At 59.8% G+C, this 15,859-nt stretch overlaps 1 protein-coding gene across 3 annotated transcripts in view; it reads right to left on the minus strand.

Annotated features, from left to right (window-relative positions):
• The window catches only part of SPTBN2 (spectrin beta, non-erythrocytic 2), a 38,330-nt gene that overhangs the window by 3,226 nt on the left and 19,245 nt on the right, over positions 1-15,859 (minus strand). For all 3 annotated transcript variants that reach the window (XM_082748606.1, XM_082748607.1, XM_082748605.1), the window contains 19 exons: positions 15,396-15,698; positions 14,300-14,453; positions 13,248-14,118; positions 11,164-11,301; positions 10,056-10,812; positions 9,251-9,453; positions 8,810-8,900; positions 8,419-8,565; positions 6,032-6,295; positions 4,637-4,861; positions 4,239-4,328; positions 3,654-3,914; positions 3,439-3,569; positions 2,970-3,174; positions 2,093-2,467; positions 1,133-1,377; positions 896-1,034; positions 530-614; positions 77-273 (listed from right to left, as the gene is read on the minus strand). In XM_082748606.1, coding sequence (XP_082604732.1) covers positions 77-273; positions 530-614; positions 896-1,034; positions 1,133-1,377; positions 2,093-2,467; positions 2,970-3,174; positions 3,439-3,569; positions 3,654-3,914; positions 4,239-4,328; positions 4,637-4,861; positions 6,032-6,295; positions 8,419-8,565; positions 8,810-8,900; positions 9,251-9,453; positions 10,056-10,812; positions 11,164-11,301; positions 13,248-14,118; positions 14,300-14,453; positions 15,396-15,698 — 4,881 coding nt within the window. The remainder of the gene's footprint in view (positions 1-76; positions 274-529; positions 615-895; positions 1,035-1,132; positions 1,378-2,092; positions 2,468-2,969; positions 3,175-3,438; positions 3,570-3,653; positions 3,915-4,238; positions 4,329-4,636; positions 4,862-6,031; positions 6,296-8,418; positions 8,566-8,809; positions 8,901-9,250; positions 9,454-10,055; positions 10,813-11,163; positions 11,302-13,247; positions 14,119-14,299; positions 14,454-15,395; positions 15,699-15,859) is intronic.

Genomic DNA, 15,859 nt, shown 5'->3' on the forward strand with positions numbered 1-15,859 from the left:
AAGCTGGCGCAGAGGGGACAGCAGGGGCCTGGGGCAGTGGAAGGGGCGGGCAGCCCTGGGGTCCCACAGCCCTCACCGCTGTGAGCTTCTCCAGCGCGCTGAAACGCTCCTCCCAGGCCACCGCTGACTTCTGGAAGGCCTCATGCCGCTTGATGAGGCTTTCAACCTCGTCGACGGAGCAGCCCAGCTCAGCGCTGCGCACCAGCGGCTCTTGGCTGCACAGCCAGGCCTCCGCCATACCCGCGTCTCTCCCAAACACGAGCACCTCCAAAACTGCAGGGGTTGGGGGGGGGTGGGTCACAGGGAGAGGGCAGGTCAGAGCACCAGCAGGGCACTGCAGCCGCAGCCCTTCGAGAACAGAGACCCGGAGGAAGCCAGTGCTCCAGAGCAGGAGCATGGTGTGAGCCGGGCAGTGCCAAGAGTGGGCACCTTGAGTTCCATGCCCAGGCCTCTTGGTCTTACCTACTCTGGTCTGCTTGGTCTTATCTACCTACCCTTTTCCTGAGCCCTGGCCCCCACGGCAGCTCACCAAGCTGGAGCCAGTCCATCTTCTCCTGCCACTTGTCTGCGGTCTCCTGGCGCCGTGCCTGCAGCTGGGACAGCTTCTCTGAAATCTGGGGGGAGGGGGGCGGCCAGAGACGTGAGTTAGCCCCCAGCGCGACCGTGCCAGGATTCCTGGAGGACTCACACAGGGAACCAGTGAATTCTGATGTCAGGAGGCAGACGGTTCGGGGGGGTGGGGGGGCTACAGTTGGAATGGGGAAATCCCTGAACAGCACTGACGTGAGAGAGGTTTCTACGAAGGAAGAATGAGAGGAAGGAGGGAGACTCAGAGACATCGGCACTCGGGCCTCCCCCCGAGAGGATGACCCGGCGGCGCGCACACATCACCCACCTCCTCGGCTGCGTAGTGGCTCCTGGCAAGCAGCCCCTGGCCCATGTCGATGCATGAGGAGAAGCGGTCGGCCCTGGCCTCTATCTCTGCCTTGATGCCCTGATGGTTCTTGATGACCAGGTCTGCGGAGGACACATCCCTGGGGGCACAGAGACCACGTTACTGCTGGGCCCACAATCCTCTCCCGGCCGCCCGTCCACACCCCGTGGAGGCCGCGGAGCACTGGGGGGGCCTCACCGGGGCCGCTCCTGGGCGTCCATCTGCAGGTTCACGCCGTCCATCCACAGCATCAGCTCCCGGACAGCCTTGAGGAAGCGGAACTTGTCCGTGGTGTCCAGCAGCAGCTGGCGGCGGGCAGCAGAGCTTCCCTGCAGCTGGGTCCAGGCCTCGGCCACGGCCTGCATGTGACGGCCGATCTCCTCGGCTTTGTCTCCAGCGTAGGCCTTCTGGAGCCGGAGGCCATCGTCCTGCACCTGCTGGACCTGCGGGGCCCCACTCAGAGTGAGGGAGAGCCGGCGGGAGGATTCCGAGGAGCTGGGGCCTCCCAGTCCTGGTCTCGGGTCTCCGTTCTCGCTCTCCTGTCCATTTTATCAGCCAGAGAAGCAGGAGGCAGCGCAGAGGGATGGGGTCTGGGAAGAACGAAGGCTGGTGCCCAGCATAAACCTTGTCATACTCCACCCTGCTGGGTCTCAGGAGGGGGCCTGCAGGTACGGGGGAGCAGGGCTTTATGGGACCACTGGCCTCCTGAGCTTTCAGAGGCCTCTCCGGGACATGCGGGACCTCAAAGATTGCTAGAATGAGATTTCCAGCCAAGAAGGGACACGGATAGTGGCTGATTGGATTTAAACACTTGGAGGGAGAACCCATGCTTATTAGGCGGAGGTCTAGAGCACTAAGCAGGGAGGGACCCACAGGTGGATTTCAGTGCAATATGAAGAACCTAGTCATTGGGACCATCTGAAAATGTCACGGGTCCTCAAGAAGGCTGTGGACGGCGTGGCTTGACATGCCCTGGCCAGAGATGTTTTCCTGGAACTGGTCTAACCTCATCCCTAAGTGTGGCTCCAGAGAATGCCACCCTCCCTGTGTTTCTGGAGAATGCCGCCCTCCCTGCGTTTCCGCAACACCCCGCGCCCCCACCTTTTCCCACCGAGTCTTCCCCAAGCCAGCCCCCATCTCGCTGCACGGGGCGCAGACCTGGGTGCTGAGGGCCTGGATGTCATGCTCGAAGGCACAGTGTCGGCGCTGCAGGGCCTCAGCCGCGTTGAGGTCACGGCCCGTGCCATCAGGAAGCTGCTGCTGCTTGTGCTGGACCCGCACCAGGGCCTGGCGGGCCCCGTGCAGGAAGCGCTGCAGCTCGTGGGCTGCGGCCAGCACCTGACCCCGTGTGTCCAGCAGCTCGAGCAGGTCAGCCCAGGCCTCATTGAGACTGTCCTTCCACTCGGCCACGGTGGCCCGGGCGGCGTGACCCCCGGCGATGAGCCCATTGGCCAGAGCGTTGGCACCGTCCACGCGCTCCTGACCGATGGTGCTCGTGTCCCGGGAGAACTCTCGGAATTTGTCCCGGAGCATCTGGAGGAGACATGGACAGCGCCGTCACGCTGGCGGACACAGTCCCTGCCTGACCCATGAGTCTTCTCCCCCCCAAACCCAGAGCCCACTTCTCTCCCTGGGCCCCATGGGGCAAAACAGGTCTCTTCCAGGGGCAACTGGTTTCCATTTACCCCCGATGCGACTGATGCCCCCAGGCCCTAGCAAAAGCACGGGGGCTGGGGGGTGCCGGGGACATTTGGCCTTCAGACAAGGATACCCTAATTATGGTCCATATATCTGCACTCATGAGGGTTCAAGCCCCCAAACTCTGCAGAGGAACCTCAAGGCCCTATGCTGGTGAGTTCTGTTGGGAAAGAAGGATTGGAAATTTCCTTTTTGGCCCGTCTACATGCAGCCCCATGACTCCATTCTGCACGATTCTTCAGATACCCAAGGATGGCTCCCCTCAGCCCAGTCTCATGCCCTCTGTCCCCGGCCCTCCCCGGGGCGGCTCTGCGGCCGGTGTCCACCCCGCACTCACAGTCACGTGCTCGTAGTCCTGGCCCAGCTCATGGGAGGCCGCCACCACCTCGCGCTCCTGGACCCACTGCTCCAGGTCGTCCAGCTCCCGGCGGAGCTGGCAAAGCCGCAGATGCTCCTGCAGCCGCTCCCGCCGCTCCCCGGCCAGCTCCTTGAGGCTGGCGTACAGCTTGTCCACCTGGGCTTGGCGGATCGATATCCGTGTGCTGCGGGGGCAGGACAGGCACCGCGGGGCTTAGGATGCCAGGCTCTGATCCCCCTTCTGTTCCGTAGAGTCCTGTCCCCTCGGCGCCCCCCCAACTGCCTGCCAGGTCTCTGCTCCTCCAGCTCTCTACCCAGGTCTGCACACGTGCAGTCCTGCACGCTCCCCAGTCCCCGCACGGCCCCAGAACGGGCCCCGTCCCCGTGTCTTCCCCCTACCCCCATCCTGTCCCCAGGGCGGTTCTCCCTTGGTTGCGTGCTGGGCTCACCTCTCGGGGTGGTTGTGGTCGATCATGTCCTGGCTGCTGGCGGCCAGCTGGCGGACGGTCTGAGCGTAGTCGGCCAGGGCTTGCTCCAGCCCCTGATGCTTCTTCACCGCCGCCTGGGCGCTGAGCTCGTCCTGGGGACGACAGCGGGCGTCAGGGAGCGGCCTCTGCGGGGAGAGAGCGGCAGCCCCGCAGCCTGGCTCTGCCCGGCCTCTCACCTTGGCCTTCTCCTGGCCCATCATGTGCAGCTCCTGCTCACCCATCCAGGCCTCCGCCTCGGCGGCGTCGCGGTAGAACTGCTGGGCCCGCAGGGCGTCCTCCAGTCGCTTTCCTCGGAGCTCCAGCTCGCGGCCCAGCCGTCTCCACATCTCCTGCAGCTCGGCCAGCTCGGGGCCTGCCGCCGCGGTGCCCAGGGCACGCTGCCGCTCCGTGAGGTCCGCGATCCGCGGCTCGTGGCCCTGTATCTCCTTCTGCAGGGTCTGTCCCCAGTGGCAGAAGAGGTCACTCGGACAGGGGGCCCCTCCTCCTCCTCCCGTTCCCCCTCGCCCCTGCTCCGCAGCCAGCCCCTCACTCCCACGTCTTGTTCTCCCTCCGTCCTCCTCACTCGCTCCCTTTCAATCCACCTGGTCTGCGCTGGAGGGAACCCCCCCTCCCGCGGTGAGGGAAGGCCCACCCCTGCGGTGCGCGATCCCACACAGCCTTGAGGCGAGCCAGAGAAACCCCAAGGTTTTTAAAGAAAACACAAACTTCCGGGTCTGGGAGGCTCCTGGGACCTTTTTTTTTGCCCTTACACTTGGCCTCACCTGGTTTTTCTTCATGAGGAGCTGGACACTGGGCAGGTCCTTGCCGTGCTCCATGGAGCTAGCCATGGGCAGCCGCTCTGTCACCCACAACTGCAGGAGAAAGAGGGGGTCAGTGGAGGTCCTGAGGGCAAAGCAGGAGGAGGGACTGGACGGTGGGGAGACCTGCAGGGAGGTTTCTCTAGGTCTCCCAGTAAGTGTGTGCTGGGAACAGCCATCTCGGAGTCGGGCATGAAGGGCGTCCCCAAGAGTCCCTCGAGGGTCTCTGTTCAGCGCCAGACGTTACAGAGAACAGCACTGCTGGCATTGCCCCAGCATCCAGGAAGGAGACTAGAAAGCGACTGGCAGGGCGCAACTCGCCGGGACGCCGCCGCGACCCCATCGCAGCCCTAGCGACTCACGATCTCATCCTCCACGTCCCGGTGGAACTGGTGCTGCTCGCGAGAGGCCTGCAGGCGCTGGCAGCGCTCCTTCATGGGCTGGCACAGGGCCCGGAACTTCTCCTCCACGGCCCTCGAGGTCCTCTCCACCTCCCCTGCACCCTGGTCCTCCTGGGCCAGCGCTGTTGCCTGGGCCTGGATGGCCTCCACCTCCTTCTCTCGCACCGCCATCTCCCGTTCCAGCATCTGCGACCCGGGGAGGAAGGAGCCGTGGTCAGCGCGCGCACAGTTTATGCAGTCAACGGAGATTTCTCATCCCCAGGGTTCACCCCAGAGAGAGCATCCCCGCATGGCCTCACTCGGTGGAGCTCAACCCATAACACACGAGTCCAGGGCTGTGTGATAACTGGGCCACCTCCCGTTTATTGCTTCTCAGACCCAAATTCACCTCCGTGCCAGGTACATCTTACCCTGTTTTGAGACCTCGCAAGGGAACCCTGTCAATACTTGCCAGTGTTGGTGCAATGCTAGGCCTTGTGAGTAGGGGGCGCTAGAGGGACACTACAAGGCGCAGGAGGGGCGGCTGCTAGCTCGGGTTCCACTGTTGCCTTTCTTCTTGCTCCTGGGGCAAAACTAGCCCATCGTGTGCAGGAAATCCAGGGGCTCCCGCCCTCCAGCAAGTTTGGTGGCATCCCATCAGCAGCTTCCTAGTGGCCCGTCTTGGCCTGCCAGCTTTAGACCTGCTTGGTCCCATGATACCCTGGCAAAGTTCCACAACACCCAGTGGGCCTCAGCCCTCTCCATGGTCTGAAACGCCACCTTGGGGTGGTGGCGGGTGGGGGGCACCATGTTCCTCCTTGGGTACCCCTCCCCAGCCCTGGAGGTAGTAGCTGCTACTCCTGTATTCTTTATCGCAGGGACCAGCAAATCCTGCCCCCTGCCCGTTTTTGCAAATAAAGTTTTATTGGCACAGAGCCCTACCCATTACACATATAATTTTCCATTTTGCCTATGGCAGCTTTTACACTACAAGAATAGAGTTCTTGTGACGGACTCCGTATGACCTAAAGGAGCCAAACTGTTACTGTCTGTCTCCTTATAGTTTTCTGATCCCTACTTTTGAATTCTCTTTACCCTTTATGGTAGTTAGGCACCTTTTACTAATTGATACTTCTTTTTCTTAAAGTTTCCTTGTTCAAGTTAGAGTGTGGGTTCTGTCTCCTGACTTTGACCCGACTGATATGCATTCCCCAAGATTCTGATACTGTGGCCCACGGACCTCGCTTTGAGGAATACCAGGAAAGATGTTGTCTGTGAGGCCTTAGAATGACCTGCCAAGTCTCAGGAGCCACAGACCCCCTCCTCCTTTCTGCCGCAGTTCACTGTCCCCATCGCAACCACGGGCCTGCAGAGCACCTGTTGCTTTTTGAGCAGAATGTTGACGCTGGTGAGGTCCTTGCCGTAGTCGTCGGAGTGCAGCTGGGCCTGCAGACTCTCCAGCCAGCTCTCCAGGGCGGAGCAGCTCTGGGCAAACAGCTCGGCTCGGTTGGCATCGAAGAGGCTGCGGGCCTTGGCCTGGGTGGTGCTCTCCAGCCTGTCCCAGCGCTTGTGCAGGTCGTCCAGCTTCTCGGACACCAAAGCTTTCAGCTCTGGCTTCTCGAGGGTCAGCTCCCGCCCTTCCTGGGGGGTTGGGAGGGACACAGACAGGGTCAGTGTCAGAATTAGATGCCACGGGAACTTTATGGGTCAGTAGCGGCCCAGGGAGCTAAAGGGCAGTAGGAACCTGAGGTGTAGGCCACAAGTGCAAGTTCTTGGGTATTCTCTGCAACACACTCGTCTCAAAGGTTTCAAACCGCTCCTAAACCACGCCTCCCACTGCTGATTACACCCTACTTGTTCAAGGGCCAGCTCAAACCTCGTATCAACGAAGAAGCCACAGAGACCTTTCCTTTGTTGGGCTCCCTCGTGCTTACGGCTTCTGGGGCTGTGCACATGTGGTCTTGTGTACCCGCCGTCCTCTCCCGTTTCTCAGCGAGTCACCCTTCACCTGAGTTATGTACACGCGAGTCCCACCCGCTCTCCCCTCTCCCAGCCTTTCTGCTGGAGGACTTTGGTTGCTAGGGAGGTGGGGGAAGCATGGTCTCTTGACCTGTGTGCAAGGCAGACTGGAAGTGTCCGAGAAGCAGCCCAGGAGCTGGCGAGCAAACACTCAGCATCCTTGTGCCTTGGTTGGGATAACACCGATGCGTGTTCTACACTGTCTCCCAAGGTGCCTCGTTAGGACTGAGTGCCAGCTGCCCCCTGGGGTGACTGACGTGGCAGAGGACCCATTATTGAATGCCTTTCCTCTTCTATCCCAGCTCCCCACTCCCTTACTGGTGTTTTCTGTGCTCATCTCCCATATAAGTGGCCCGCACCAGAAGTCTCATTTCGGGGTCCGCTTCTAGAACACAAACCAAGGTGCTGCCTTGAAGCTGTCTTATGCCTGGCTGCCAGGATGAAAAGCTAGTGTTTAGCACTGCTCGGGCAACTCCGTGAGCCTTCGGCACAGTCCACACATCGACGCACAGTCCTTCTGTATGGTCAAGGCCCTTAGTGACCTGGCTGAGCAGGCTTTTCCCACCTTTTCTTCCGTGGGGCCCCTTTCCCCATTCTGTGCTCCTGCCAGACTGATTTAGCCCCTTGTTCCCGTACAGGCACCCCACGTTTCCTGTTTGTGCTGTTTTCTCTGCCTAAAAACATCATTCCTCAAATATCTCTGCTTGTCCAAATTCTACTCAAACTTCAGGGACTGCCCTGGAGGCTCCGGGCCCCTAGGATTCCTCTACCTCCTCTCTGCTTGTAAGCAGAGTTTTATGGGCACAGAGCTTTACGGGCACACGCAGAGGAACCAGGCTTTATCAGGCCCTCTCTTAACTGCATCTGTCATATTCTGCTTTGGATGTAACTTTGGTGTTTGCGGATCTGTCTCAAATCCTGGCGTAGCGTCATTTCTCAACGGCGCAGCCGGCAGCAGAATCTCCTTCACTCCGGCTCTCGGGGCCCTGTACAATGCTTCGCATATAGTAGCGCCAAATAAATATTTGCTGAACAAACGGAAACACCAGACATACACTGGTCTCCTCCTCTCCCCAGCCCTGCCCTTGAGGGAAGGAGAGTGTCTTTTTACATACCTTGCAGGGTGCTGAGCACACACAAGGTCGCCTGCCCAGGCATACTTGCTGAGCTGAAATAAAGTTTTACCTATACTCGGCTCTAGAGGAAGTGGTGGGTTTGGAGACTAAGCACCAGGAACAATAAGACTCATAAGCAGGGGTTGGTGAACTGGGCTCTGCGGGCCAAATGCGGCCCCCACCTGTTTTTATAAATAAAGTTTTATTGGAACACAGCTACGCTCAATCCTTATGTATTCTCAATGGCTGCTTTTACGGAGAGTTGAGTAGTCACAGCAGAAACCGTGTGGCCCGCAAAGCCGAAAATATTTACCACCTGGCGCTTGGCAGAAGTTTGCTGACCTCTGCTGAAGAGGGTCACCGTCATCGTGGTCCCGACCCAGGGATAGTTACCACGTTGATGCAAAGCTGCAGTTTGGCTCCCTACTGATTTGCACTTTTCCAAAGTTCTGGAGTCACTGTCTCAGAGACCTAAGACTTTCGTTCCCCAGAACTTAAGTTTCCATCTTGGAGGACTGGCACCAGAGACCCCATGGCCACTGACCCTGAAAGCACCCCAGCCCGAAGCCAGGATCCTGTCCTGAGGCGGCCCGGGGGCTCTCTTCTTGCTGCTGCTGTCACCCCACTCACCTTATCCACTTTGTCCAACCAGTCTTTGTTGGCGGCTAGCTCGGCCATGAACGCCTGGTGCTTCTGCCACTTGGTGTGCAGGTTGCGGGCCTCGTCGTAGGACACGTCCTGGGCTGTCAGCATCTTCTCGTCAATCCAGAGCTTCAGCTGCACCAAGCACCGAGCGGGGGTGGAGAAGGGCAGAGTACATTTCAGATGCGCGGAGGCACAAGGGGGTGAGGCGAGCTAGGAGAAGAGCTGGCTGCGGGGAGACGCCAGGCCAAGAGGGGGTCCGCGCTCTTACTCAGGAGCCACTGCAGTGGTCTTACTCTGGGCTCAGCAAGCCAGGGCACGTCGGCAAACGGATGGCTGGGAAATGCGGGAGGGGACATGGGGGAATAGGGAGCCTTACCTCCTGACAGTCTTGCAGGAAATGCTGCTGCTCTCGGTTGTCCCGAAGACGGCCCAGAAGCTGCTGCACTGCTTCTTGATTTTTCTTGTGTCTGTAATGACAGGCTCTTGTGAAGCCCTCGAACTTGCTGTCAAAGGGTTATGACCCTCTAATTAACCTAGAAGCCTGCAGTCCTCCTGCTACGGGCTCGATGCCTTCGAGGAGCACTAACCCGGGATCACTGATGCCCGGCGTCCGGCTAGGCCAGCGGACGTCGCCTCCCCTGGTGGGGGGTAGGCAGACCTTCCCAGCTCATGGCCTCAGCCCTCCCTGGCCACTAACTTCTTCCTCCTCTGCTTTTTGTCAGCCCCCACCACCATCCGTCTGTCCATGCTGCGTTCGGCAGCGTCTCCATCAGCGGAACAGGCCGGGCTGCTCTCGCTTGCTTCCCCATCACCATACCTCCTCTCGATGGAGTCGGCTTTCTCCTGGATCTTCTCGGCGTGGATATTGCCCCCAGACACAAGCTGGCGCCCAGACTCCAGCAGCCCGCGGATCCGTTCTCCGTTGGCATCCATGGTGCTCATGAAATCCTCCAGTTTTTTTATGGCGGCATCCGCGGCTTGGAGCGTCCCCGGCATCTCCGTGTGGGACAAAACGTAGTCCTGTGCGGGAGGACAGGGATGCAGCTCACTTCTCAAAAGTACACGTCGACCTTTCGGAAGGGCCCTACCACGAGGACACATCGGACGTGGCGGCCAGCTGGGGAGGGGAGGGAGGGTGGTCTGGCTCGAAGACCATGTGGGGGGGGGGCGCCCCGTTACCCCACGGGCTTGCAAAGTAACAGCGGAGCTGGGCCAGAGGAACTTAGCAGCCCAAATCCTGTTTCAAATTTTTTTTAGCCACTGATTTGATTCAGCAGCTACACAAGTCAGGTTTTCTATTTCTTCTCAAGTCAGTTTTGGCAAATTACATTTACATTTTTTTTTTTTTTTTAAAGTAAGCTCTACACCCAGAGTGGGCTTTGAACCCATGATCCTGAGATCAAGAGTCACACGTCCTACTGACTAAGCCAGTTGGGCACCTACATCTATTTTTTTTTTCCCTACATCCATATTTCCCTGCACGGTCTCCCTGTCCGTCCTGGTTTCTCAGTTTTTCCACCTGCTGCCATTTCCTTCCCATCCACCTCTCTCGTCCACCCTTCCCGGTCCCTAGTCCCTTCTTTGGAGGGGGGTGGGGAGTCTCTGTGTCCCCGGGCTCTCACCTGGCTGCTGAGCACACCCTCGGCCTGGCGCGCGTCCCGCAGAAAGCCTTGGAAGCCATGGGCCTGGGCCAGGCGGCCTTGCCGGCTCTCCCACATGCGGCCCAGCTCCTCCCAGCCGGTGCCCAGGGCTTCCAGGCGCTGCCGCAGGAAGAGGCACTGTGGGTCAGCCTGGTCCCTGGTCACCTCCTCTCCCAGGGCCCGGAGCCGGCTGTACTCGCCGCGGGCCCGCTCCACCTCTCCCCGCAGGCTGGCGTGTTGGGCCAGGAGGGCCTCTGCCTCCGGCAGGGTGGCTGGCCCTTCTTCCGAGGCCACGGAGGTCTGTGTGCGACCGAGCCACGCCTGGAAGTCATCCAAGCTGCGTAGGAAGTCCTGCAGCCGCCGCGCCTCGCCCAGTGACTCTTCTCGGCGCCGCATGGTGGCCCTCAGGTCTTCCCAGCCGGCTTGGACCTCTCCAAGCCGGGCGTGGATGGCAGGGGCTTGGGTGGGGTGGCCGGCGGCCAGGGCATCGGCCTCTCGGGCCAGTTCGCCCACCCGTGCGGCGATGGCCTCCAGGTCCCGCTCGGTGCCGGCCAGCTTCCGCTGCAGGGCCAGCACCCCGGCCAGGTCATTGCCCAGGCCCTGGGTGGACTCGATGACCTTGGTCTTTTCTCTCATCCAGGCCTGGGTCTCCGTACACTCCAGGTGGTAGTTCTGGATGCTCAGGGCTGACGTCAGAGCTGCCTTCTTGCCGTCGGCCAGGGTCCGGAACTGCTGCCACCTGAGGGTCGAGGGAGGGTCTGGTGATTGGAGTCACTCAGCTGCCCTGCGCTGCCCGGGTCTATCTGGAAGCTTCTTCCCTGCCTCCCTCTGCTTTGGGATATTCTACCACCAGCTCTGCTCCTGGCTCCTCCTCCCCTGAACCCCTGATTGCTCCCTGTCCAGCCTCAAGCCCGCTTGGACTACCTTCACCCCCTCCACTCCTTCCCTCATTTCCGGCCTCTGCCCTGCAAGGTACACCAGAGGGCCTTCCTGCCTCGTTTTCAGTCTCCATACCACGCCCTCCAGGACTCCCCTGCGGCTGCCATCCCCATCTGCTGCCCCCTTTCTGGGCTCCCCTCCCCAAGCCCACCTGTGGTTGAGCTGCTTCTGGGTAGTGACAATGCTGTCCTTGCCCGGCGGCTTGGCCTTCAGCAGCTGCTCCGCAATGTCGTTCACGGCAGTAATCCGGGCTGCGAGGGCGTTCATCTCGGGCTCCAGGGTCTCGAACCTGAGCAGGAGGAAGACGGTACAAGAGGTGGCCATGGGTCGTGGACGTGGTGGTGCACCAGCCCACCTCCCCTAGATGCCCAGGAAAATGCCTCTCTGTCAACGTGTGGCTGATTTATAGGACATCTGCACATCTGAACCTATGAGGTTTGCAGTATCTGTGGGTCAGGTGGGGAGCCCCAAGTCCCCCCAGACAAGTAGAAGAGCAGTCATCTCTAGAGCGACTCAAGTAGATGATGGTAGTTAAATATCGGGAACAGGTGCACGAACCAACGTAAGGCCTGGCCCAGTGCCTCGTTCTTTATTAGATCCTCCCTATACCTCCTGGGACTGACCCCTTAGCCGCCTAGTTGGGTCGCATCCTACTACCAGGTGTTAAAGAATGAATTGATAACCAAAAATATTTGTTTGAGTGATAAGGGTATGAAGCCCAACTTCTGTGATACTCTCACAGCCTGCAAACGGTTTCTATAAAGGGCCAGAGAGCAAATATTCCAGGCTGTGTGGGCCATAAGGTCCCTGTCACGAGTATTTAGCTCTGCTGTTGTAGTGCAAAAGCAGCCAGGGATGATATGGAAATGAATGAGCCTGGCTCTGTTCCAATAAAGCTTTATTTAAAAAAAAAAAAAAAAGGCAACAGGCTGGATTTGCCACTAGAATTATAGTATGCTGATCCCTGTCATAGCATATCTTGGAAACTTTAAAAAAAAATCCTAAATACATTTTTAAAACCATCAGGAAATTTGACTATAGGATGAGTAATAGATGATATCAAGGAATTGCTAATTCTGTTCTATGTGATAATTAACAGTAGGGTGGTTCTAAGAGAAAAATTTCTGGGGCTCAGTAGGTTAAAGCCTCTGCCTTCGGCTCAGTTCATGATCCCAGAGTCCTGGGATCAAGCCCCACACTGGGCTCTCTGCTTAGCAGGGAGCCTGCTTCCTCCTCTCTCTCTCTGCCTGCCTCTTTGCCTACTTGTGATCTCTGTCTGTTAAATAAACAATAAAACAAAACCTTTAAAAAAATTTCCTTTCTCACGGATTTATTATCCGTGAGATGTATTATCCTGTAAATACAGCTACTTGATGAAGTGAATCAGTGTACCTATCTAAAGGTCTATAACATAAAAGCCTCCACTATTTTAATTCTCCACAATTAAAAAATAATTTATTATATATTATACATTCTTCCTAATTCTTAGAGGACACATCGTGGGGAACACAGAAGTGAAATGATATTCTGGAGATCTGCTAATCTTTTAAAAAATATTTTATTTTTATTTATTTATTTGAGAGAGAGAGAGACAGCGAGAGAGAGCATGAGCGAGGAGAAGGTCAGAGGGAGAAGCAGACTCCCCGTGGAACTGGGAGTCCGATGTGGGACTCGATCCCAGGACTCCAGGATCATGACCTGAGCTAAAGGCAGCCACCTAACCAACTGAGCCACCCAGGCGCCCCTGGAGGTCTGCTAATTTTTAAAATGAAAAATAATCAAATATAGCAAGACGCCGACTATCGCTGAATCTGGTGATGGTGATGTAGGAGTTTGTGGTAGGTTTTCTCCCTTTGAGTATGTCTGACATTTTTCAAGAAAACAAAACCCAGACCACTGTTAAGACACAAAGGGTCGGAGGTGCCTGGGTGGTTCAGTGGTTGAGCCTCTGCCTTCGGCTCAGGTCATGATCCCAGAGTGCTGGGATCAAGCCCTGCATGCGGCTCCCTGCTTAGTGGGGAGCCTGCTTCTCCCTCTCCCTACTTGCACTCTCTTGCTCCCTGTCTCAAATAAATAAATAAAATCTTAAAAAGAAAGAAAAAAAAAGACTCAAAGGGTCGTAGCAAGAGCAGGCGGTTTATGGTAGGGCCGGTGGCCCAAACGTGGGCGGCCCCACTCGCCAGGCCTGCAGTGGTGGGGCTGGGGGAGGTCTGCGGGGGGGGGGGGGGTGCCTACCTCTGCTGCACCACCTCCAGGTCCTCCAGGCGCTCGGGCAGGGCCAGCCCATTGAGCCACTGCTCCTTCTCCTCCACCCACAGGCCGCAGGCCCCGGCCTCACTGAGCATGGTGTAGAGCGCCAGGCCCGCCTCCAGGGCCCGCGCACGCTCGCCTGCCTGGGCCTGCAGCTCCTCGTAGTGCCGCTCCAGGCTGGGCACCCTGCCCTGCACCTCCGGTGTGCGGCTCAGCGCAGGGGGCAGGGCGGCGGCCTGGTCCCTCAGGGCATCCAGGGCTGGCCGGTGGCTGCGGATCTCCTCCTCCAGGGCCCGGTGCTGTCGGGCCAGGGCCTGCGTGGAGAACTCGTCGTGCCCCAGCTCGGGGCTGGACACCAGGCGCAGCGCGTCCACCAGCCAGGCCTCCATGTCGTTCGCGTCGGCCTGGAACTGGTAGAGGCTGGCGGCCTGGGCGAGCCGCTGGGCGCGCTCCTCCGCCAGGGCCTCCAGCCGCTCCCACTGGGCCTGCAGCTCTGCGGTGCGGGCGGCGGCCTGGCTGGCGCCGGGGTGGCCCTCGGCGACCAGCTGCCGGCCCTGTTCCAGCGTCAGCTTCAAGGGCCCCAGGCGGCCGCTCATCTCGCCCCGCAGGGCCGTGTGTTTGTTGAGCAGGCGGAGGGCGCCGGTCAGGTCCCGGCCGGTGTCTGCGGAGGCCAGGAGGTGCTGCTGCTCCCGCACCCAGGCCTCGGCCTCACCCGCCTCCCAGAGGAAACGCCAGAGGCGCCGGGACTCCTCCAGCCGCGCCCTCCGGGTGGCGGCCAACTCGCACAGTGCCTCGTAGCTCTGCTCCAGGGAGGCCACCCGCTCCGACACCAGCTGGGGGTCGCAGGGTTTGTACTCTGAAAAGGTTGGGGTGGAGGGTTGAGAGCTGTAGCCCAGCCAGCCCGCTGCCCCGACCAGTCCCTGGTTGTGAATCTCCACCGCCCCCGCCCCTATCCCTGAGGCCCCCTCCCCAGCCCCAGCCCCTCCCATCTGCCCCCACGCTTCCCGTGCCAGCTTTTCCTCCTTCCCCAGGTTCACCTTTGCTTGGGTCGCAGAAGCGCAGGGCCGAGGCACTGACGGCGCGCACCCTCTCGGCCTGCACGGCGATGTCGGCTTCCACCAGCTCATGTAGCTGCAGCAGGTCCTCCACTCCGGCCAGGTGTTTGCCCAGGTCCTGAGACTGCAGCCGGCCCTGTGGGGACAGGCGGCATGCCGGTGCCCACCCGAGGGCCTCCCACCCAACCTCCTTGGGTGGCTGCGGGGGTCACACCCCGAGGAGCACAGCTGCCCCTGTCCGTGGGCTCCCACTCACACAGGCAGTGGCACCCCAGCTCTGGGCCGGCACCCCCGTCACCTTGTACTCAACTGCCCTCCTATGGAACGACCGACTTTCTTACTAAATCTTGCTCCCCAAATCTCTGTTCTGACTCATCTTGTCAGCCCCAGAATTCTCACCACCCTCCTGCGGGTCACTGCTCAGCCCCCTGCACCCCAGCAAGTCCAGGGTCTCTCCAGACCCACCGTCCTCTCCGTCCCTTGCCTAGATCCCCGCACCGCACCTAACTGCCCTTTGGGCTGTCCACGGCCCTCCTGCACATTGTGGTCACAGTGACCTTTAAAAACATGAAGGCAGAATCATGTCTCTCCTTTCCAGAAACTTCTGATCACGCTCAGTGATCCATGCTACTCTGAACAAGACCCAAAGCCTGAGCAGGCCTGGCAGGCCCAGGGAAGTGGGGGTGAGGGGCTGGCTGTTCCCACCCTTACCTCATCCACGGCCCCTCCTGTTCTTCCAGTGCCCCTGGCCCTCCTTCCGACGCGAACGCCGCACGCCTGTGCAGGCCCAGGGCTGTTCTTCTGCCTATGACACTCCCTGCTCACACCTCCCCACGCCGGCTCCTTGTGGGTCTGCGGTTCCTCAGAGGCCTTCCTGAATTTCACCCTGCGGCCCTGTGTCCCCGGAGGGTCTGCCTGCTATTCTGTTTCATGACAGGCCCAGGGGTTCCCTCAGCAGCCTCCTTCCACTAGAAGGTGAGCCCCACGATGGCAGGGCCCATTGGCTCTGCGTACGAGGCCCGGTGTGGGGACCTGCTCCCCCGAGAGGCTCCCCCACGCCCCCTGGGCCGTCGGTTACCTTCATCTCCTCCATCCAGTCCATGAGGTAGAGCAGGTCCTGAAACACCTTCTGCAGCTCCAGGGTGAGCAGGAGCCGCTCCCGCCGGGCCGCGACCATCTGCCGCAGGAAGTCCCAGAGCCGCGCCACGTTGTGCTGCCGCGCCGCGATGCGCCTGATGTCGTGGTAGCGCTCGGCCGCCAGCTCCGCGGCCACGGCGTCCACGGCCTGCACCCGGCCGCTGTAGGCCACGATGTCCGTCTCGATGGCCTCGTGCTTGCGCACGGCCGCCTCGACGGCCGCCAGCTCCAGCCCAAAGTTGTCCTAGGGCAGACGGCAGGCAAGGGGCAAGGGGAAGTGGGGGAGCGCAGGCCCCCAGCTCGGCCCACCGGCCGCGTCTGCCCTCCAGGGCACTCCCGCCTCGAGACGCCAACTCCACAAGGTGGCCCGTCTCCTCTCTATCCTGTCCCAGCCTGGCTCCCTTT

This window comes from Mustela nivalis (genome assembly GCF_964662115.1).
Source record: "Mustela nivalis genome assembly, chromosome: 9".
Lineage (NCBI taxonomy): Eukaryota > Metazoa > Chordata > Mammalia > Carnivora > Mustelidae > Mustela > Mustela nivalis.